This window comes from Phocoena sinus, chromosome 9 (assembly GCF_008692025.1).
Source record: "Phocoena sinus isolate mPhoSin1 chromosome 9, mPhoSin1.pri, whole genome shotgun sequence".
Taxonomy (NCBI): domain Eukaryota; kingdom Metazoa; phylum Chordata; class Mammalia; order Artiodactyla; family Phocoenidae; genus Phocoena; species Phocoena sinus.
This window is the reverse complement of record NC_045771.1, coordinates 90,492,413-90,517,521: the sequence shown is the minus strand read 5'-3', so window position 1 is coordinate 90,517,521 and position 25,109 is coordinate 90,492,413. Positions and strand designations below refer to the sequence as shown.

Below are 25,109 nucleotides of genomic sequence, written 5' to 3'. Positions count from 1 at the left end.
ATTTTCTATCAGTGGCCCACCTCTTCACACCCACTGTGACATATAAATAAAATCCACAAAGTCCCATTTCAAATGTTTTCATCCTAGTCATTTCAATCAATCATTGCTCCTCTGAATCACCAGCATGGTCTTGTAGATCAGTTGATCCCCCAAGGCTAACAGTGACCTAGTCTTATTTACAAAGTTAAGACTATTCTACAAAGGACTTTTCTCTTGAGATTTGCTTATCTTTACACCTGCACTTATGTGGCAGAGCTCCAACCCGTTGGTCTTAAAAGCAAAATCTCTTTTCTACTCAGCTTTTGCTGAAAGGGGGCTAGTTAGGCGAGCTGCTAAGAAAGCAGGTTCGAAGTATTAATTGATTCTGTTAATTATTATAATTTTTAAAAAACACCTGCTGCACTTATGCACATCCCGAAGGTGATCATCACAAACTGCCCCACTTTCATAAAGCTTGAAACATGTACAGATTAGTAAAAAAATCTCTGAAAATGCTTACTCCTACCTGAGAACGTAAGTATCACACGCACTGGGAAATGCTGGGCCTTTGTCCCTAGTTTAAGGTACCTTCCAGGGCTGAGAACTTTCAGTATTCAAAGGGCCAACCCGCTAAGTGTGTGACCTTGTTCCAAGGACCTGCAGGGAGAAGCCTTCCTTACCATGTGACAGTCTGACCCTGGCTGGCAACCCTATCAGGATGATTAAATTTTAAATGATACCTTCCTTAATGAAAGAGATAGAGACCCGAGGCTGTGAGGGCAGGCGAATGCTTCCTAGGGGCCAAGTCCGCTCAGGTTTGGAGTGTTTATTTTGCTGGCTTTGGGTATTCCAGTCTTTGATAACCCTTAAGACACTTCAGCTCCCTTCTACCTGAAACAATTCCAATTTTGCTTCCACCACTTAAAAAGTGACTCATCACATTTTTAATAAGTAAACAGCAACTGCCTGGGTCTAATAAGAAGAAATGCACAATATGTCGTTTCTCTGATCAAGAGCTATTTTTATCAGTTGGATGCACGTCGGAGTCAAAGGCTGAGTGGTGACTGAATAATGTGTAACTTCTCTGAAGCTACAGTCCTTGGGAAGGAGATTGTTAGCAAACTTCCTGTTACTTCAACCTCGTCTCCTGCCACAAAAGGATTTGAGAGAAATAACCGAGTAAACGCATGTCAGAACTATAGGATGGGATGTTTTCAACAATTTTAAAAGGAAATACAAGTATTGTCAACACTCCCTTTAAATCAGGGCTGTTTAAAGTGTGTTCTGGGCACCGGCAGCCACTGGTGTCTGCTGGGAGCTGGTGAGAAATGCAGAATCACAGGCCTCATCCCAGACCCGGTGAATGTGAATCTGCATTTTAACTGGATTCCCAGGTGATCCCTAAGCACCAGATTAAACACAGTCCAGAACCAGCTGGACTTGGGTCGGCTACTCTGCATCCTAAGATCATCTATGAAAAGAATCTCCCTCCCCCCCAACCCCAATTTTTTTTTTTTTTAATATTCATTTACTTGGCTGTGCCGGGTCTTAGTTGCGGCACATGGGATCTTCGTTGCAGCATGTGGGATCTTTAGTTGCGGCGTGCGGGGGTCTTTAGTTGCAGCATGCGAACTCTTAGTTGTGGCATGCAGCATCTGGTTCCCTGACCAGGGATTGAACCCGGGCCCTCTGCACTGGGAGCATGGAGTCTTGGCCGCTGGGCTGCCAGGGAAGTCCTCCAAATGTCTTTAAACCAACTTTTAAGTCTTGTAGAAACAGCACCATTAAGAAATTTTCTTTAAAAGCCCAGGTCTGAGAGTCCCAACCCTGAGAGTCTGATTAAGTTTGTCTGTGGTAGGGCCTAGGTAAGAGAATTTTCTTTTTTAACACCTCCAAGAAATTCTGATGTGCATCCAGGTGAGAAGCACAGGCACCAAGTATTTCTTCTCCACACAGCCGCTTGGCAATGCAAAGTTGTTACCAATCAATTTACACAGCACAGAGAGACTCAGTTTATAGTGGTTTCTCAAGCATGCATGAGAATCACCCAGTGGGCTTGCTCAAATACAGACTGCTGGGTCCCATCGCCAGAGTTTCTGAGTCAACGGGCCTGAATCAGTAAGTGGGGCGTCAATTTGCATTTCTAGCAAGTTCCCAGGTGATAGAGATGCTACAGGTCAGGGGCCCACACTCTGGGAACCACAGATGATAATATTTACCACAGACAGCTATCTGAGAAAAGAGCACTGAAGCCTTTGTGTGGCTGGTTGGTTTTTAAGAGTGAGTAAAAGAGGAACATTTTGGATCTGAGTGTCTTTCCCACGGCCAGTAGGTTAAACTCCTGACTCAATTTGGGAAAAGAACATGAAGATTTAACTCAGCACAGTCCTAGTGTCCAATCGTTCAGCATCTAGTAGTTGCTTAATAAATTCCCTGATGACTGATGATGATCCCAAATAAATCTACCTAGTAGAACTAAAATACTGTAGCCACCTGGCTTCTGTCATAATGATTTTTACAAATGACATTCAGGTCAAATAAATACTTCACTCACCAAGCCCCACAGAGCACCGGGAGAGGTAGCGGTGATTGTAGCTGCTCTGGGCGTATTGTACATTAAGGCCAGTTCGCCAAAACTCCCACGATTGTCATAGTTGCCAACACACCTTCCAACACCATCACATTTCACGTAGATATCAAATGTTCCTCTGTTGCACATGTGAAAAAGAAGACGTAAAAGTAATTCAAGTAAAATCTCATCGCGATGAAGCATGAGCCCTGGGAAATACAACCTCATTCTTCTTTTAAAAAAAATCATTTATGGCTTAGTCTTATTGCTGGGACATCATAACACATTCACCCAGTTAAAATTTAAATGTCTAGAAGGGTGAATAGTGCCCTGGCCCAGCCATTCAGTTTCCTCCCAGATCCGCCACTGCCCCCAGCTTCTTCTACATCCTTGAAGAGGTCTTTACATCGGGGAGAAGCAGGAAGGAGCTGGCTGGGTGCACTGGGAGCCTTCCGCAGGCACAGTAAGGCAACAGGGGTCCTCCCTGAGACGTAGGACACACGCAAGGGTGGCAGCTGAGGATGGGCTCTTAGTTTCCTTTCCCCTCTAATGACAACAAGGAATAAAAGGGCATCAATATGTGAAAAAGACACCACCAGTTCCGGACAAGCAGGAAGAAGAGAGCATCCACGGGACGAGGGTAAGGCCCATCCATGTGTCTGTTGTCTCATCGTCTGGGGCAAATGAGACTAAACAACAAATATTTAAGGTATTGAAATAAATGATAAAAATATAACTAAGACTGCAACCAAATGCAATATGCCAAGACAACCACCTGAAGGAATGTGTGTGAGTCTGCTGACTGCAGTGACCTCTGAGTATAAGAACTGGGGAGGATTCTAGGGACATTCACTGTGTAATTCAAGAGTTTTCGTTTCTAAAACGAGTATGTATTACTTTTGAGATCAGAAGAAAATAATTTTTAAAAAGAATATAGCTCTAACAGTCTGGTCAGGCACTGCTGTACAGTACTTACAGGGTCCTTTATAATCTACAGGAGGGGCCGGCCAGCTGAGGCCCAAGACTGGCTGCCTGCTTCTGTAAATCAAGTTTTATTGGAAAGACAAACACACCGGCGGTTTCTGCATTCTCTGTAGCTGACTTGTGCTATGACAGCAGAGTTGAGTAGCTGCAACACAGACCTCATGGCCCAGAAAGCCTGCAAAATTTACTCTCTGGCTCTTTATACCATCTGGCCCTTCATGTTAGACTGACCCCACAATCTAAAAGTGGTAGAAATTCAGGCTAAATATCTGATCCTGGTCTTTTCATAGTCTTTCTGTGCTTATCTTTTAATTGGGTTTCTTCTTCTAGGCAAGTAAAACAGTCACTGCGCTGCATATTATCCAGACCCTATATTTCTGGAAACTGCATTCTTGTTGTGGAGAACTGGTTTTCCAGGTACTGTATCTTTATCAGGGAACACGGTTTCAAGGCTTGCTGAAACACCTGTGAGGGCAGACAGGAGAAATTCTTTGGCTTTATTTTGTTGGCTAAACTCTAGCAAAGACAAAACAGGGAGTGCTTTTAAGGTTAAGAAAGGATTACGAATAGTAAAGATACCACAAAAGCAAACACATAAGATATTAGAGACAAAAGATATTCATGAATAAGAATAACTGGCTTTTAATATAATTCACAGCTAGAACGGCTGTCTCAGGGATACCCTCCAGAATTTGTTTCACGAATAGTTATTTTTCAAGTATAGATTAATTTTTCTATTTAGACTCTTTACACATTTGCACGAAAACTGTTTTCTATGTTTTCTACTTTGAATAGGATAAAATACACAACAAACGTGTTGACGAGAAGTACAGTGAGCTACTAGTCCAGTTGAAATCATATCAGTCTAAAAATCTGCTAAAATACCGTGTGCTGCATTTTCATACAGATTTCTCCCCTGAGAACATGAAGCCCTGGGCAGGGCAGAGCCACCAAAAGAGCACACACAGTGGCCAAGAGACCCAGATGCTGGGTCTGCTCCACACTCATCATCTGGGTGACCTTCGCCGACTCACGTCACTTCTGTGGGCCTGAACATTGTCATCTGTCGAAAGGGTGACGAGGATCTAACTGAAAAGGGAAGGTGCTATATACAAACGTAAGGCGGTTTTATAGTCAAAATACCTACTAAAAGAAAATTATTCCTGTACTACCTTTGGGGTTCGCACAGACCCCTACAATTCAATACGATTAAACAGCTGAGTGAATTTCTGAGGTGTTTCGTTGATGAAAGCTGTTAATGGTACAAGAATCATGACTTTAATTTACATGTGGGACAATTCTAAAATCAGAGAGTCTAGCCCCAGCCCTGGCTAGTGCAGCTCTCCCGGGTCACCACGGACTTAGGGGTGAGGGACTGAGGGACTCAGAGAGCATGTGCTACTGATGCATGAAAGGTACCACCCACAGAGCCCAGATCAGGGAACAAGTGCTAAGCAGACGGGGGCGGAGGGGGGGGGATTTTCTGCGGAGCCTCTGAGTAGAACACAACTTGGCCCAGGGAAGCAAATGTAATCCGACAAATCAGGCTGGGAGATGATTTGTGTTCCATGCAAACAGGGCGGGCGTTGGTGGTGGTGGGGTGCTTGGGGAATCCAAACGTCTCATCAACACCTCATCACCATGTTACAGAAGTGCAGAAATGAAGACTCAGTCCAGGCTGCGCACCTTTTACATCTTAGGGTTGTTACCTAAGTATTGCTAAAAGCACACTGTTCTTTTTTTTTTTTAATGTTATTTTAATTTTTTACAGCTGATTTTAATTTAATTTAATTTTTTGATACAGCAGGTTCTTATTAGTTATCTATTTTATACACATCAGAGTGTACATGTCAATCCCAATTCATCCCCCACAGCCACCCCGCTTTCCCTGCATGGTGTCCATACGTTTGTTCTCTACATCTGAAAAGCACACTGCTCTTGGATGGAGTCAAGCACAACTTAAACTTTCTGAAATTAGATTTTCAACATAAATGCAGGCCTTCTCACTGAAATAACTTCTCTACAGAGTTTTTAACAGACAAATATGATAATGCATAAACAATTTCTGGAAAGACACGCAAATTACTCACTCTGCTGATTAGATGATGTTAAAGCAGTAGGAAGAGAGACTAACTTTTCACCTTAGGCCCCTCTGAAATACCTGAATCTTTCAAACCATTAGCATGTTTTACTTCATTAAGTAATAACAGAAGAAACTTTTTAGAAAACATAATAACAGATTGAGTTATATGGATTCAATATCCCAGATGTTGTATTATGCTGCTATTCTCACAGTAACAGCCATCTCTAACTGTAACAGGCATCACTACCTCTCAATTAGAAGTTAACAAATGAGGAGGCTCCCAGTAAATGACAGATTTCTAGATTAACCAAAAGTCACCAGTCTTCCAAACACTATGCCTCTTTCGATGAGGTAGCACGGTTTCACTGCATGGGTTCACTGTAGGTGTGTAGGGCCAGTTACACAGGAATATGGGTAAAAAGGGAATAGCAATTGTCGTACATTAATCTGTCAGGCATTATAATAGCCACTGAGATTTCCACAAAAGGTTCATTACCTTTCAGCAGTGAAGTTACACAAAACTTACCTATCGATTACATAAAAGTTGTCGCCATCATCACCTTGATCAATTACATGTTCCCCTTCTTTGACCAATTTTTCAAACATGGCATCTAATACTTGAGACATCTGCTCCTATTTTTCAAAAAAGAAAAGACAATCTTGGTTTATCTAGAACATGTTTAGTTTTATATTTAAAGAACCATAATTAGCTTATACTTCTGTGAACAAGCTCAAAGAAATGGAAATATCATCACTGCCATTAAGTCTTGTCAAAAAAAAATACACAGAGGGCTTCCCCGGTGGCGCAGTGGTTGAGTCCGCCTGCCGATGCAGGGGACGCGGGTTCGTGCCCCAGTCCGGGAGGATCCCACATGCCGCAGAGCGGCTGGGCCCGTGAGCCGTGGCCACTGAGCCTGCGCGTCCGGAGCCTGTGCTCTGCAATGGGAGAGGCCACAACCGTAAGAGGCCCGCGTACGGCAAAAAAAAAAAAATACACAGAATAGTCCTCCTCACCACATACAAACCAGATGATTATATATTTACTCTCGTATTCAGTACCTGAATAAAAGTAATAATTAGCCTATTTCAGAATATTTGCAACTATCACTACTTTAATATGAAAAATTAACCACCAAGCCATCATATACCTTGTGAAATACAACCTTAGCAACTAATATGATCAAGTTAACAAAGAACTACTGCAAATATCTTTTAAAGATACCTAAACTTTTAAAAAACTTCCCTGTTTTAGTCATCACTAGAATTTATATAGAGATTACCTAAATATTTAGTGAATTTAAATCCTGACTCCAATCCTTCTTGGTTTAGCACTGAAAACAAAATAGAAACCAAACCAACAAAAGCAAAACCAGAAACGATTGTAGCCAATATTCCACCACTATCTTTTGTCACTAAGGTTCTCTTCAAGAAGCAACCATATACCACCCTAGGACAGATTTATTAAAACTGAAGCCAGAAACATCAAACCTATCAGTCAGCAACTATTTAAAAATTTTTATTCTGCTGAAGTGTGCTTGTCAAGGCTTAAGGATAAACCTTACCTAGTGAGAATAAACTAGGAGGCAAAAGAAATCTTTCCTCAGAACAAATACAGGAACAATTCAGAAACCTCTGAATAGTTAAAAACAAATGGGTATGGAGAAACAGCATGGTGCACAGTGACAGAAAAGTCAGAAGTCATAAGAAGGCTTCAAGTAACTCCCAGGCCAAAATCAATTAGTAGTATAAACAAATTAAGGAGCTGAAGACAGATTAGAGGGTGAAAAAGATGCAAGTGGAAAACACAGGTTGAAGAAACAAAATATTCTGGATCAGAGCATGAACAGACCATGTGTGATTCTCTTCTTTTTGAGACACCATTAACATTTCATAGAGACTATCAAGGTACTACTCCACAACCATGAGAATGGGAAGGGGAAACCGGAGGAGAGATTTCTAGAGCAAAGGGAAGTGAAATGGGGGCAGAGAGAGCATGCAGCCCAGAGAAGGGCAGGTGGGCCTGCAGTGTGGAGGGACTGACCACCTATCAGAGCTCCAGAGGCTCCAGACTGGGAAACACCCGGTCCGGTCAGAACGGGACTGAGACACAGCTGAAACAGGTAGACCGATTCAAAATCCTCCACGATCAGTTGATACCTTCCTTCCAAATGCCTCAACCCTGAACACAGAACACCTGGCAACCAAATATTAACCCCAATTCTTCCCAGACAAAAGATCAGAGTCAGGTTCTTGGGAGAAGCTAAATAAATAAGAGAGAACTAGAACAGCTACTGTGAAGATTGGTGCCCTGGAACAAGGACCTTCACTTGCTGGGATGAGGGGTTCCCCCATGTTAACAGCTGGCCCCCTGTCACTCAACCAGCAGGACACTGGTGGACAGCCCTGCCATACTTATTCAGGGCTCCACATCAGCTTTCCGTGGCCCCTCTGGTAGCCTACAAGACTAATATAAACAGCAGTATGACACCAAATGAGCTAGAAAATTCAAGAACAGCGATGAGCTTTCAGAAAGTTCTACTTTGTATACCCAGAGATGTTCAAGACAATGTTATATCCATGAGATGAAAAACAGGCTATTTAGAAAAAGAGCCAATCAGAGAGAAATGGGTAAGTTGAAAAGTGATAACATGATTACCACATTTTTTTCTGCCTTTTAAATACTTAATTTTTGAGAGCAGTTTTAGGTTCACGGCAAAATGGAGCGGAAAGCATACAGAGTTCCATAAACCCCCTGCCTCCACCCAGCCTCTCCCCTACTGTCAACATCCCCACCAGCGGGTACATTTATTACAAGTGATGAACCTACACCGCCATCATTATCATACAAAGTCCGCAGCTGACATCTGGGTTCACCCTTGGTGCAGTGCTGTACACTTGGTGCGTTTTGACAAATGTGTAACATGTACCCCCCCATTACAGAATTTTCTTGTAAAAGAACTAAGAAGGTAAATTAAAATTTCAAAGAAAGTCGACAATGAAAAGACAGAAGCTCTAGACAAAGTGATATTAGAGATAACAAAGGGGAGAAAATAATCAAAGAAACATGTGACGTATTTTCCAGAACCACAGGATATACGTTTTCAGACTGAAAGGGCTCACTCAAGGGCCCGGCACAATCAAGGACCAGAACCTCCACACACACACGATAGTGTGGTTTTAGAACATCAAAGATACAGACCTGACCTGCAAAGCTTCCAGAAAAGGGGGAAGGGGCTCTTAAAAACACAAAAAGATGTTCAACTTCTTTCAAAATAAAGAGGAATGCAAATCAAAATTGAAAGGAGATACCCTTTTTCACCTGCCAGATTCAGAAACATAAAAATGTTAGACTAACACACTGGTGGAGACGGTGTGGGAAGGAGGGTTCCTCCGGCAGACGGCTGATGGGAACGGGTCTCAGAGGGGGCGCACTGTCAACAGTCGGTATCATTTCAAACACGCTACCCGTCACCTCACTATTCCTTATCTAGGAAGTTATTCTATAACACATTTGTGAAATGACATGTGCATGGGCATTTTTCACTGCAAAATGTACATTGTAATAGCAAAGAATTGAAAACTCAAGTTTATCTACAGGTCTCTGGATAAATAAGTTTGATACATCCATGCACTGGAAAGCTATGCAGCTATTAAAAAAAAAAAGTATGGATTTTAAGACCCCTATCTTTTACTGGAGTTGCTGACAAGCACGAGAACACTCAAAGAAGGGCAATCAGGAAATATGAGACCCTGATGTAGGAGGAACTTCAGCGAACACATGCTATCTGCAGCCACAATGATGATGTCGGTGATTCCAGAGGCCAGGACTGGGACTGCTGGGTGGAAGTTTCTGGAGATTTTGGAACAATGTAAAGACCTGCCTAAGAAGGACAGCTGTCTAGCAGTGACAGGGCAAAGAGATGAGCTCCCTGTTCCTGTCAAGACAGGCTCCCCACCTTCCACATGCTGTCAAGACAGGCTCCCCACCTTCCACATGCTCAGTGGTTTTCAAACTGTTTTCTGGAAGCCAGGGACTTTGAGGAGGTGCTTCAGTGATCGATTCTGTAAACAGCTGATTTTTTTAAACCATTTTTTAGAATTGAAGTCTAGTTAATTTACAATATTGTGTTAGTTTCAGGTGTACAGCAAACTGATACACTTATACGCATACATTTCAGATTTTTTCCCCTTATAGGTAATTACAAGATATTGAATATAGTTCCCTGTGCTATATAGTAGGTCCTTGTTGATTATCTATTTTATATATAGTAGTGTGTATATGTTAATCCCAAACTCATCCTTAAAGTGTGTTCTAACCACTAAATATTAAAACTAAAGTAAATCAACATGTTCGGATGGATTACATATACATTTTTTATGAAGTAATATTTCATGTCACATAAAATTAACCATTTTAAAGTGGACTAGTGGCCACAAAGTTGTGTAACCACCACCTGTACCTACTTTCAAAACGTTTCCGCAAAAGGAAACCGTGCACCCATTAAGCAGTCATTCCCCGTTCTCCCCTCCCACTAGGCCCTGGCAGCCACCAATATGTTTTCTGTCTCTATGGATTTACCTATTCTGGATATTTCATATAATGGAATCACACAATACATGATCTTTTGTGTCTGGCTTACTTCACTCATTATAATGTTTTCAAGGTTCACCTATGTTACAGCATATATCATACTTCATTCCTTTTTACGGATGAAAAATATTCCACTATATATATATACGAACACACACCACAATTTACTCACCCATTCACCTGTCGATGGACACTTGGGTTCTTTCCACCTTTTGGCTATCATGAATAGTGCGACTATGAACATTCATATACAAGTATTTATTGGCACACCTGTTTCAATTCTTTTGGATCTACACCTGGGAGTGAAATTGCTGAGTCATATGGTAATTCTATGTTTAACTTTTTGAGAAACGGCCAAGCTGTTTTCCACAGTGCTTGGACCATTTTACTTTACCACCAGCGATGTACCAGGTTCCGATTTCTCCACATCCTTGCCAACACCTGTTATTTTCCTTTTTAAAAAAACAATACCCATCCTAGTGGCGGTGAAGTGGTATTTCACTGTGGTTCTGACTTGTATTTCCCTAGTGACTAACCATGTTGAGAATCTTTTCATGTGCTTATTGGTTATCTGTATATCTTCTCTAGAGAAATGTCTATTATTCAAGAACTCTGCACATTTTAAAGTTGGGTTGTCTGTCCTTTTGTGGTTGAGTTCTAAGTGTTCTTTCTATATTCTGAATACGAGGCCCTTCTATAAAGTTCTTCTAAGAGTTTAATAGTTTTACAGCTTACATTTAGGTCTTTGATCCATTTTGAGTTAATTCTTGTACTTAGTGTGAAGTAGGAGTCCAACCTTGTTCTTCTGTGTGTGGATACCCAGTTGTCCCAGCACCATTTATTGAAAAGACTATTCTTTCCCCAGTGAATGATCTTGGCATTTTTGTTGAAATCAAATGGCCATAGATGTATGGGTTTGTTTCTTGACTCTCAACGCAATTCCATTGTTCTGTATGTCTAGCCCTATGCCAGTAACACAGTTTTTTTTTTTGTGGTGCGTGGCCCTCTCACTGCTGTGGCCTCTCCCGTTGCAGAGCACAGGATCCGGACACGCAGGCTCAGTGGCCATGGCTGACGGGCCCAGCAGCTCCGCGGCACGTGGGATCTTCCCGGACTGGGGCACGAACCCGTGTCCCCTGCATCAGCAGGCGGACTCAACCACTGCGCCACCAGGGAAGCCCAACACATTGTTTTGATTACTGCAGCTTTGAGGTATAAGTTTTGACATTGGCAAGTGTGAGTCCTTCAACTTTGTTCTTCTTTTTCAATATTATTTGGGGTGCCTCTTCTTGTATATACAATGTTAATACATTAGACAACAGCAAAACGCAATGTGTTTTCATGGTTTAGCTTTATAATACATAAACGTTACCAATTTAAACTTTTATAAAAATAAAATACTGATAAAAATAATTTTAAGAAAGAATATGAAAACTCTATAAATACAGATTACCTGTTAGAAAAAAAAAAGAACTGGGTAAGAACTCTACGTGTAGAGTTTGCTGCCACCAAAACTTTAAAAAGAATATACTTGTATATACATAGAGTAACCCTAGAAAAATATGCATGATAGTGCTAAAAGAACTTGGCTCCTGAGAAACTGGATTGCTGGGAGACAGGGATGGAAGGGAGATCTCCTTTCACTGACTACTCTTTTGTTCCTTTTGAATTTTTGTCAATTCTATATGCATACTGATTTAAATTTTTTAATTAATTGAAAAACCAAACTCTCCATTTAAACAGAGAATACAACATTACATCTTTACATGGGTAAGAAAAACTTTGAGAAGAAAGATGGTGATGGGTTTGCAGGACGTGGCTTTCATCCCCTCCCTGGATTCCCGTGTAAGCTCTAGCACCTATGTGTGAAACAGCAGCCAGGGCTGAAGACGAAGCCAATGGGAGGCAGTAAGACAGTGCCTTCTCGATGTGCTGCTAATTGGGAGTTCATCAACCCAGGCGACATACGGTCACCTATTAAAATTATGAAGTTTGATTAAATGGTTTACTAATATTTTATTTTGCTTATTATTTATATTTCAACTCGTTTAGAGCAGATGGAGGGGGACTATCTATCGGCTTTATTGATTAGCTAGCTCTAGCCCTGAATGTCAAGTGGAGAAAAGGATGAAATATAGCGCTATAGTAAATTTTTTTTTTGTTATCTTGGAATTAGCTGCATTTTAAAACATTATCACGCTTAAGAATTTGTACATGGATAAATGAAAAAGTAATCCCTGATAAAATACAGAACATCTATTTCTTTTAGAACTTCTCTATGTGACAGGTGTCTCTTCTAGTCAATCAAAATGTAATTTCCCCATAATTATGCACAGAGTGAAAAGAACGTAGGAAATATTCAATATGCAGAGGCTTATCTCGGTAACTGACAGCTACTGTAGGAAATCCACATCTTATTCGCCTACAGAATGTAAATTAGAGATTGAGCTCGGTAAAAGGGCTTTGACTCCCTTAAAAAATAACAATTTACTCTCCATTAATCAAAGAGCCTATCATATAGCGTAAGAAGATTATTTCAGTTTGCCTAAAATTAGAAATATTTCAGAAGAAAAATGACCTACTGAGTCGAGCATTAAAATATTCATGAAAAGAACATCTTCAAAGAGGTTAATAATTATAAATGCTGTGCTCAATGTATGAATATACAGAACGCTAAGGAAAACTGTTCTGAGGTCTAGGAGGTGCTAGATTTTCAAGCTAAACAACGCCTTGAGGAAAGTCAAGTGAGATAGTGGATGCAAAGCCAAGACTGTTCTTCTTGCTGGTTAGTAATTACGGCTTCCCCTTCCTCCTTCCAAGTTTTTCCATTTCAGGAAACGGTACCACCTCCGCTGCCAGACACTGGGGGTCATCCGAGACTATTTCTGTCAGGTCTCGATTCATTCAGTCAGCAGGTACCAACTTCTGCTCGTCCTGAGTATTTTATGAAACCATCCCTTCCCCCCTTCTCCTTAGTTGGGCGCGTTTCTTCTCCCTGGACCGCAGCACGGCTCTTTCCTGGATCCATTTCCTGGCACGGAGGGCGTGCGGTCTCCTCACTGAGCTCCTTTCCTTTGTTCCTAACCTATCCGTCTCTCGCCTTTAACTCCACGCCCTACCCTGCCACCACAGTGACCTCAGACACACCTGACTGTTACTTTCTCTGCTTAAAATGCTACTGCCTAGGGCTTCCCTGGTGGCGCAGTGGTTGAGAGTCCGCCTGCCGATGCAGGGGACACGGGTTCGTGCCCCGGTCCGGGAAGATCCCACATGCCGCAGAGCGGCTGGGCCCGTAAGCCATGGCCGCTGGGCCTGCGCGTCCGGAGCCTGTGCTCCGCAACGGGAGAGACCACAACAGTGAGAGGCCAGTGAGAGGCCCGCGTACCGCAAAAAAAAAAAAAAAAAAAAAAAAAAAATGCTACTGCCTATAGTGTGTGTCCACTGCTACGGTGCTCCTTCCTGACACGACGCGCACGTCTGAGCCCCACCACTGGATGTCTTTCACTTTAGACACCAGCGTTAACGCGCTCTGTGCTTTTCGTTCAACTGGCGATTTCCGACTCATTTTCTGAGGCTCGTCTCAGGTGGCCTCTCCAGCTTCCTGGATCCTCACGTGGGGCTGAGAGACCCTCATCCTCTCATAGCGCCCTGACCGTATTACAGCATTTATCATGTTTTACCAAATTGCTTTGTATGTGTATTTGAATCCCTCACTAAATGATAAGTTCCAAGAGCACAAGAACCATGTCTAAGTATTTTTGTGGCATCCTACGCCTTCATACAGGCCTTGGAACACAGTGGTTGGTCAAGGAATTGACCTGAAAGGAGCTGCTATATGATAGGCAGATTATATAAGTGGAATATATAATTCAATTTAAATGCATTTGGGTTATGACAAAAAATGTATACAATAAAAAACTAGAAAGCTGCTTAAAATATGAACTTAACTTAAAATCTTCAATCTGCTATGTTTGGGGAAAAATTTCTTATTCCAGGTGGTTATTTGCTGAGAAGAGTTAATTGTTACTTATTTATATTTTGTATCATTCTTAGAAGGATTTAAGATAGTAGGGAAATAAATCAAGATGGTATGAGCTCAAATTCAAAAAAGGTCTTTTGTAAACAACAATGTAAATATATTTACTTCCTCCCTATAAAACATTCAATAATGATAACTTATGAACTCTGTAATTCCATCAACGGGCTTTTTCTTTTTTGTCCCTATGAACTGTGACCTTTAAAATATATATATTGAAGACCTTCATCAGAGCAGCAAAATCTAAAAAGAGGCTTAAAAAACACTTATGTTTATAAAAATAACCATTTTAGTTAAAGATGCTCCCTGCCAGAATACACCAGGAAAAGTTTTTTTTTTTAATTACTTTAAATGCAACCAAAATTTTCACAATGCTTTAAAAGAGTTAAAGTTGAAATGGCAAGAAAAATCAATTTAGTTTAGAGGATGGAATAGAATAGGCAGCATGCCAGGAAATTATCACTGGCAGTGATTTCACTCATGCCTGTTCATCACTTAGTGTTTGACTCCACAGTATCACTGTTCGGTCACTGCTGAAGCATTAAAATACTGGTTGAATTGAATAGGGAAGCATGCAAACAAAATAACATATGGTAGTACCAAAATACTGACCTCGAACATTTTCACATTGGGCTCTCGTCCTTCCTACTCAAAGTATGGTTGCGGGCTGACAGCGTTGCCATCACCTGGGACCTTGTGAGAAATGCAGACTCTCAGGCTCCACTACTGATCTACTCAACCAGAATCTGCATTTTTAACAAGATCCTCTGATGATATATAGGCATATTAAAGCTTGAGAAGCACTGTTTTTGGTGACCCTGAAATTCTCCCATGCAAAGCTCTGGCCTGAAAATACAGAACCTTCTTGGCTGAAGCCTACCCCTAAGGATAAAACTCAGGATTAATTTCACAGCTGTCTTCTGTGTGTATCTGAAGCAAAAGAATTAAATACTTAGTTTAGTTCCAATAGCAAAATTATCATCATATACACACATAAAGTTGTATCTTTCCACTAATAATTATTTGGTCTCATTCTGGTGGGAGATCATTAGAGATCATAGTTTCGTGTCCTTTATTTCACAGAATCATTATCATTCTAGATAAATGAAATCTGAGATTACTTGGAAGCCCATCAAAATTTCACAAGTTCCTTTTAGTCACTTATTCTACTATTTAATACTACCAGGAAGATTTTCCATTCATAAAAGAAATTCCTAAATTTTCTATCTTAATCTCATCTCTTATTCTTCCATTATGAGAGAGAACCACCAGCAACCCTTTCTTTAGAGCTCCTAGTTTTGCAGACTTGGTGATAACTCTAGAGGACGTGGACCAAAGTGGACAAAACTTGTATTACGTGGCCCTAAAATAAAATCTCCAAAGTCACACAATATAATCTGTGATCCTGGAGGACATAACATTAGCATAAATGGTATTAGAAACAAAAGAGCTTTTAAAAATAATTTCAGGGTATAATATGACCCAGCATAGAAGACACTGTATAAAGCAGTACTTTCCTCTTTATAAAAATGGCCTTTTTAAAAAGACCTCATCTTAAAAGAGTGGGTCTTGATTAATGCGTTCTTCTCTAGGGCATCAATCCGAAAACTATTAAGATGTTGAGTTTGACCAAAAAAAGAATCGAGGTAAGTTACCAAAGTTGACTCAGGTTTCACATGGGGAACATGGCAGCAGGGCCTCTTTCCCAACTGACCATATAGCAGTGAATAAGCATAATCCATGATGAAGGAAGCAGAGTATTTAGGTCAGGGTGAAGGGCAAAGTCTGAACAGTACGGTCACTCTAGAAATACACCCCAAACCAAAGACTAGAGATTTCAAAATCTTTACAAAGAAAAAAAAAATCTCTCTACCTCTAAAGCCAAGTAAAACTTTACTTTAAAAATATGTATAATATGAAAGTCATACATTAAAATAATGACTATTACTGGGTGATGAAAGAGGCATTCCCCCATGGGCCCTGCACATCCCTACGTGTTCCTGTTGAGTGGGCAAAGAATGCAAAGCCTTAACCTCTCTTCACCTGGGCCACTTCTCAGGGCTGTGTTTGCAGCAAGTAACCTTGAGGGATGAGAAGCCTTCTGCCGAGAAACAGGCGCTCACTCCTTGCTATGACAGCAGTGACCTCCCCAGCTCCTAGAACACAACCCACTTCCTGTGCAGACATCTGCAGTGGGGCCTTCACATCGCCCTGGGTGATGTTAGCTTGTAAAGAGGGTGAAATCCAAGATCCTGCACGGTTCTCCACACGGACGCTGAAAAAACACCGTTGCTACTATTGAGATTTTATCTTACCGGATCCAGGTTCTTAAACAGCAGGATGTCTTTGCAAGCTTCTTGCAATCGATTTCTTTGATCGTCAGTTTTGGGATGTATAATCTAAAAGGACACCAAATTAACAATTAGTCTACTCACCTTGCTCTTAAGGGATAAAATTTCCTAGCAGGATATTAGAAGGAAGAACGGCTAGTGCTGAGGTTCACTTTAGGTGACTAGACATTAACTACCAGCCTGCTAAATAGGGGAAAGCAATACAGTTCGTCTCAGGGAGGTGGTGTGCATTCATCAATACAGTACTTGAAAGTTTTTCAAAGGAGTGTTTCCCCCAGGTTAGCAAGTTCATTCTGTGAGGGTCTGCATTGGCTAATCACTAAAAACACCAAGGCTCCAGCCAGCGGGAACAAACAAAAGGACAACTTGTTGTAACAGCTATGTTGAAAATCTACACACTGCCTTTATTCTGCTTAATACTCTAATGCTGTTTCATACTCTTTACCACTGAATTTAATACTCTTTCAGGATGTAGCTCTTTCCTTCAAAACTTGATAAAGTTTCTGGAAGTGAGTAAATTCTTACCTGTATATTGCATTAGATGTTAAATACATTTTTATGCACAATGTATATAAAATAATTACGCCCACGGAGATTGCTTTTCCACAGGGAGCAAGCAATCACGCGCTGTCACACCAAGGAGACTATGGATCTGAGGGAGAATGAATCCAACAGTCCTGGTGTGCTCATCTGAGAACGAGTTCAAAGAAAACCAGTGTACTATTTGCTCAGAAACTTTCATTCCCGAGGGTAAAGGCCAACAGAACGCCTTCTGTAAGTGCGGCCAGCCAACTCTCCTGAGTCCCTTCCGACCAGCAGAAGGCTCACGGACTTGGCCCCGAAGGCCCATTCTTCTGCGAACGCGGGTACTGTGTAACTGTAAGATGAGTCTGCGAGGCAAGAGATGGTCCTAAAAGCAGAAGACATCGAGTTGGTCTCCTGGAGACCCATACACCACCTTTTCCTATTCTAACGTTGACACACAGAGTGACTGGAAGAGATGCTGAAGAGCAGGAGCCCCACCATCACAGCAACCAGGATCAGGCAGCGGTGAGCTCTGTGCCCGTGAATGCATCAAAACGCGTGACGGGAAATTAAAATCGGCATTTCAAACCCATCTCACGTGGCTAAAAATCAGAGGCCCAAGAACAATTGAGGAAATGTACGGTATATGTGTACTATTTATGTGTGTACTGCTTATATACTATACACACACAGAAAAGCAGTATACACAGTATACTGCTACATACTATTAGCCAGTGAGAGAGGACGTTGCTGCAGCTTTTCCTCTAAGGGTAAGGGATATGCAAATTTTTGTTTCCTATCTAATCAATATTCACCTCAACCTAGATTCTACGACGGCACGTGGACCCAGAAAAAGCAGATCCTCCTGCCTAAGAACTCACTGCTATACAAAAAACTTTAAAAATTTGGATATGAACTAAATCATGCCAACCAAAATTCACACGTGCCTACTTCAAATAAGGAAGGCTAACACAATAAAACAAAAAGTTATTTCTCACTTCACAAAAGCCATCTGGAACTTCGAACTGAAGCAATCATAAACGTTTGCCTGCTGAGCAGCTCTATCCTCAGAGAGAAAAGGTTGGGGATAACGTGTCGCTGATGTTGAAATGACTTCCTAGGCCCAAGATGGAGTCACCTCTGCCCGGGGTGCCACGTCAGCAAACCAAAGCTCAGATAACTCTTGTGTCCCTATAAATGCCCCGCTTTGCCAGAAACACAGTGTATCCAGTCAGCCAATCCCTAAAAGCCAGGCCAAATCTGGGCTCTACACTTACTTCCTTGTTCCTTACTCTTTATCCTATAAAAGCTTCCTACCCTCCACCCCATTTTGCAGCTCTCTGGACCCTTGGGAATGGAGACTGCCCACTTCGTGCGGTGTTAAATAATGTTTGTATCACTTAAACTGTCTTTTTAAATCATTTTTAACACCAGCTTGTACCTGCTTTACCCTTGTCATCAATTTGTCTTTCTCTCCTGACCCATTCACTTTGTATTAACACCTCACACAAAACCCCACCTTCTGCTTTGCGGCCACCTAGAGGGGTGGGATAGGGAGAGTGGGAGGGAGACGCAAGAGGGAGGGGATGTGGGGATATATGTATACGTATAGCTGATTCACTTTGTTATACCACAGAAACTAACACACCATTATAAAGCAATTATACTCCAATAAACATGTAAAATATATATATATAATGGAAAAGAATCTGAAAAAATTATATATATAATTGAATCACTTTGCTGTACACCTGAAACGTTGTAAATCAACTATATGTCAATAAAAATTTTTTAAAAACCCACCTTTTTCCTCTTCTTTCTCTCTCCAGCTACTTCTCTTCTTATGAATTCATATGTCCAAATCTTGTTTCTCCATCCTGCCACCCCTACTACTGTCTACTGCCTTCCTCTTTGTTTCCCTTTTTCCTTTCTTCTGTCCACCTGCCATCACTCCTCAGTGCCCAGAGTCCGTTATCTATCATAGCCTCCACCCCCGGCCATGAAAATCCTGCTCTGCGTCCTGGAAAGCAAACAGTCAGAAATCGGGTGAATCTTTGAAGCTCTGGCTCCCCTGCCCTGTACCAACTGCTCAGAAGACACTCTCCTACTTCTACAGACTCATTTCCTTCTGTTGGGTTTGGTGTGATCCGACATACAAGATCTGCATCTGGATAACTAAGGCCTTGGCAATGTGCCCGAATGTGATTTTTATTATACTAGAGGCCACTTTGTTTTTTATTAAAATTTATTTCTGATTTCGGGATAAAAATCTCATTGGTTAAACAAATACTGATGTAGCACTTACTATGTGCCGAGCACTGTTTTAAGGGCTTTAAAAATTTAAAAAGGGCTTTATTACTAGCTTTATCCTAGTAAGAGACCCCATGAAGCAGGTGAATGCTAAGTGAAATGAGTCAGACAGAGAAAGACAAATACTGTGTGATCTCTCAAGAGAAAAAAAGTAAGAAAATTAACTGGCCCAGGTAACTTCTTCCATGTCACACAGTTCAGAAGCTGTAGAGCTGGGATTCACCGCAGCTGTAGGCTGGCCACAGAGTTCATACTAGAAACCAGGGTCAGCAGACCATGGCCTGAAGGCCAAATTTCTTTTTGCATGACCCCTACGCTAAGAATGATTTTACATTTTTTAATGATTGGGGGAAAAAAATCAAAAGAATGTTTCCTGACACATGAAAATTATATGAAATTCAAATTCAAATGTCCAGAAATAAAGTTTTCATGGGTCACAGCCACAGCCGTTCATTTATGTGTTGTCTATGTCTGTTTTCCTGCTATAACAGCAGAGCTGAATAGTTGTGACAGAAACAGCACGGCCCCCAGAGCCTAAACTATTTATTCTCTGAAAATAGTAAAATTCCCCCCAAAAAAAAGCTTTACAGGAAAAGTCTGTCAACTCCTGCCATAACCTCTGTTGCCTTTCAATTAAAAAAAAATTAGAAAAACAATAAGTAACACTGACTTACATGTTTTCTTTAAAGGAAACGCCGTGCATCTATTTTGTTAAGCAAGGCAAGTCTGTACAAGATATTTTCATACCTGTCCAATCTATTCTCATACCTGTCCAATCTATTCTCCACACAGAGGTGAAAATAATCTTTTAAAACTTTAAATCAGAACACCGCATTCTCCAGATTAAAACCTCAATGGAGTCCATCACATTCACAGAGAATTAATCCCCACTCCTTCTCCACCCTCACCTCAGCCACTCAGCCTCAGCCACAGCTGCCTTTATTCAGAGCCTCCGACTCCTCCCACTCTGATGGGCTTGGGTCAACCCAAAGTGCACTCCTGGGCTTTTGGCAAGACACTCTCCACGTACATCCTCTGGTCTCACTTCAAGGAGCCCTTCTCCAACTATTCCATTTCATTAGGGACGCTGTTGATCTGGGGGGTTTGGTTTGGTTTTAATTCCTACACCCTGTTACACTGTCTTTTTAGCACTTCATATTTTGTGACTGTTAATCTACTAGCTTGTGGTCGGCTTCTGCTATTAAGACCCTAAGCTCCAAGATGGCAAGAACTCCATCATGCTCACCACTGTATACCCAGCACCCGGCCAGATATGCAGAAGGCACTCCCAAAACACTTCAGGGAATAACAGAAGAAAGAAATGCTCCACTCTTAAATTTACCAGCTCTTCTCTGCCAGTTTCTACATGCTAGATGTATATAACCCTTATATTTTCATTTGTTAAAGGTATTCCAACCAAAATCTAATTTGTTGTTTTCCAAAAATCAGTCTTAAGTGTTTGAATTTTCTTTGAATACATATCAAAGAATAAGTATCTATTTATACTACTCTGAGATTTTGGGATTTGATAATATAAATAGGGTCTCTAAAATAAGACAAAATGTCCAAATGAAATGTTAGTTTATCAAAATACACTTCATGTTTTCCTTACAGACATTTTCCAGTATCAGTTTAGAGCCAATTAAATTTTGAAACCTGTAATAATCATTTCCAAGGGCTATGGTACAAGTGCCTTATAGTATCTAAGACAAAAAATATTAAAATATTTTAATATTTAATATTTATTAAAATATTTATTAAAATGTTTAATATTTTATTTTAGTATGTAAAAAAAATTAGTTTTTAGTAGAGAAGAGTCAACCTAATGGAGAGCCCAAGACACTTCATTATAATGATTAATATATCATTAATAAATTAATTTAAAAAATTAAAGTAACATTGAAGGGTGTTACAGGGACAACTCAGGGTGAATGCCCAACCCACAAAGATGCCTCCTTCTCTAGGAACTGCCCTCATTTATTTTTTTAAACATTTTTAAAAAGTTTAAGCATTAAAAAAAATTTTAAGTATGGTTAATTTACAATGTTATGTTAGTTTCCGGTATACAGCAAAGCGATTCAGTTATATATATGTATATATACAATATATATTTTTTCAGATTCTTTTACATTATAGGTTATTACAGGATATTGAATATAGTTCCCTGTGCTACAGTAGGTTCTTGTTGGTTATCTATTTTATATATAGATAGTACTGTGTATATGTTAATCCCAAACTCCTAATTTATCTCCACCCCACCCCGTTCTTCCCATTTGGTAACCCTAAGTTTGTTTCTATGTCTGTGAGTCTATTTCTGTTTTGTAAATAAGTTCATTTACATCATTTTAGATTCCACATATAAGTGATATCATATGATACTTGTCTCTCTCTGTCTGACTTACTTCACTTAATAGAATAATCTCTAGGTCCATCCATGTTGCTGCAAATGCCATTATTTCATTCTTTTTTATGGCTGAGTAATATTCCCTTGTATATATGTACCACTTCTTCTTTATCCATTCCTTTGTCAGTGGACATTTAGGTGGCTTCCATGTCTTGGCTGTCGTAAATAGTGCTGCTATGAACATAAGGGTGCATGTGTCTTTTTGAATTAAGAGTTTTCTCTGGGTATATGCCCAAGAGTGGGCTTGCAGGATGCCCTCATTTATAAGTGGGGTCCCCCAGCCAAAGTCAAGTCTGTGAGAAACTCTCCACGGGGAAGCTGGGATTTTGAACTGAGAGAGACACAATAAGAGTGACGGGCAGCTGAGTCCCTTTTAATGTCGATACTCTTAGGTGCTGCACGAATGCTGTGAAAGGATCCCAGAGGGGGCTGGCTCCTGCCTCCTAGCCACAGCCTAGGGTTTTCTTTAACACTTTCAGGAATTCTACAAGATATCCAAGCATATGTCCAATAATTCCCCAATGTTTTCTTTTGTATTTAATCTCAATGTGATTGTTTTTTTCCCACAGCCAAATGAATTTTAACTGGTATAGCCTCCCCAACAAGACTGTCAGAAATCAGTTGGAGTGATCCAGCCAAACCACCTTATCAATCACGTGGACCAAATGGTAGCTAACAGTTTTCGAGTTTATGAGATACTGTATATTGTTTTCAAACTGTATTTTTAAATGTTCTTTCCAATTTAGATTTTTACTAAGCTAAACTAGCTCATCAAACATCTCAATTATCAAGTTTTATCATATACATTTATACACAAAGAACACTGTCTTCGAAGTCACCCACTAGTGTTTCTGCGAGATACATAAATAAAGTGTAGGAGAGGGGAGGGTTTTTCAGACTACATGGAGGGGTAACAGCACATTACACATTAGAGAAGATACCTTGATCCTAAGGCAACATAATTTTCAGACTGGAATTTATGGACCTGATCAAAATATGTAAGTTATGGTACTGAGAAATGAACACTGCAAGTCTGGTGCTGCGAATCCCCATGGGGACAGGAGTGAAATGGGATTTTCTCCAAAATCTTATGTGTCATTTAAAGCTCCTGATCTTTCTACCACTGGATTTTATTTATATTTCAGGGAGCTTAATGATATAATGACTTAGGGATCCAGTATCTGCTTTTCTATATTAAAACTCAATCTTACTTTAGTATTTTTCAGAGCTACAGAAACAGATTTTTGTTTTTATTTAAGGCCAAATAGAAGAAAACAAACTTTTGCAAAGTATGTACTCAAAAAAAAAAAAAAAAAAAGTACATGATTACTTTCCATTTCCAGGCTCAGTAATCTCCTATTGAGTTTACTTTCTACTAAATAAATAATAGGAGAATGGAGCTAAAGGACACAGCTTAAAAACTGGTTCAAACCAAACTGGACAAAGTCTTGTGAAAATTTTAAGACCTCCAAGAAATCAGCTTCTGAGCAAACTATCAGACTCACAGATTTTAAAACACAGTAACTGCTGTACTGACATTTTAGATGTAATTTTACTGTGATTTTTTGTTGCTGTTTCAGAGTAAGCTCCTGTTGTGATAAAACAGTAGGAGCAGAAGGCTTTTCCCAGCGCTTTTCTTTCCTAGAAATACTTACTTGTCTAAGAAAAATAACATTATCACTTTGGGAAAGATAGCTAAAAACATTTTTCATCACAGACTATATTTTTGCAAGAGAAATAAAACCACAACTTCAGTGAGTTTTTATGTTCATCTTTCCTCTTATCCAAAGAGAGAGATGCTTTGGATTGAAGTAATTATACAGAACAAGAAGACGTAAACTATCAGGAGATAAGACTAGGAAAAGAAACAGTCAAAATAATTCCATTATGCCCCCTGTTAACCTATATGCCTGTTAACATCTTTTCTATTATTATTTTCTTTATCCAATACGGGAGTATAATTTAAAATTAACGCATTCAGTAAATTACATACCCTGGACTCAGCATCATCTTCTTCTTCATCAGGATTATAAGCTTCTGCACATACTATAAAAATAAAAATGGACATTTTAAAGATTCCTTCACCAAGAAACATGCTACAATAAATATATCTTGAAAAATTAGTGAACAAAAAGAGGGCTGTGGTGTAAAAAACCATTAATTCACCTCATCCAGGGCAAGCAGTCTACCCCCCAAAGCCAGTTTGCTATTGCAATTTATAAGGAATTTACTAAAATATAAAGCTGCACTTTAAGACGCTGATAACTGCTTCCTTTCTCTTATTCAGAGAAACATAGCTAACCGCTTTCACCTTCATTTCCAAGTTACAGAAATGCATAAGATCAAAAAATTACCTGAAAGAACACACACAGTCTAAGTCTGCTTTGAAATGATCAATTTAATCAAGCAGTTATGAGTAACTTTCATAAATTATCATAACTCAATCTTCCAGGAACAAATGCTATTAATATTTTGCATATTCCTTTCCAGTCTTTATTCTGAGCTGAGTTCATACCGCATCCACAATTTTAAAACCTGCTGTTTCATTTAACACTTAAGAATTCTGTATGTCATTAGAAACATTTTGTAAATATTGTTTTAAGGATTGCTAACTAGTTACCATAAGCTATAGTTTACCACACCCCTAATGCTAGACACGAAGCTGGCTTCTGTTAACAAACAACCTTGCAATAAACATCTTCATGCATAAACATTTGTCTACATTTCAGATTATGCTGTGGAATTATTCCCAAATGTTATTTTGGGGGCTAAAAGGTATGACAACTTTTAAGGCATATTTATCACCATGTTTCCTCCCAATGGGATTATACCCATCCAGTGTCCTACAAGCAATGTGTAAGGAGACTCCTCTAAATGGTACCGCAGACTTACATATTAATGCTCAAACTCTCTGCCAATTTAAATGAAAAAAAGATCTAAATTTTTAAGTATTACTGAATTTGAACAATGTTCAAATGATTGTAAGTTGACTGTATTTCCTCTTTTGTCCCTATGTCTGAGGCATTTATTTTTGTATTTGGTTTTCTTTCTGACTTACACCAGTTTCTCAATAACCAAGGATTGATCCAGGGCCATGGCAGTGAAAGCACGGAGTCCTAACTAGGGGACGACCAGGGAATTCCCTCCAGTTTGCTTTTTAACTATAATTACCAAGGTTTTTTTGTCTTTGTTTTTTTGATCAATTATGCATGCTGTTTGTTTTTAATGTAATGACATCAGGGAAGAAAATTCCCCAATATGATTTAAACCCCAATAT

At 40.0% G+C, this 25,109-nt stretch overlaps 1 protein-coding gene across 2 annotated transcripts in view; it reads right to left on the bottom strand.

The window, feature by feature from the left end:
- Positions 1-25,109, bottom strand: part of PRKAR2B (protein kinase cAMP-dependent type II regulatory subunit beta) — a 112,900-nt gene that overhangs the window by 18,206 nt on the left and 69,585 nt on the right. For both annotated transcript variants that reach the window (XM_032642669.1, XM_032642670.1), the window contains exons 3-6: positions 23,826-23,878; positions 16,558-16,641; positions 6,142-6,248; positions 2,534-2,687 (exon numbers count right to left, since the gene is read on the bottom strand). In XM_032642669.1, the coding sequence (XP_032498560.1) occupies positions 2,534-2,687; positions 6,142-6,248; positions 16,558-16,641; positions 23,826-23,878 (398 nt within the window). The remainder of the gene's footprint in view (positions 1-2,533; positions 2,688-6,141; positions 6,249-16,557; positions 16,642-23,825; positions 23,879-25,109) is intronic.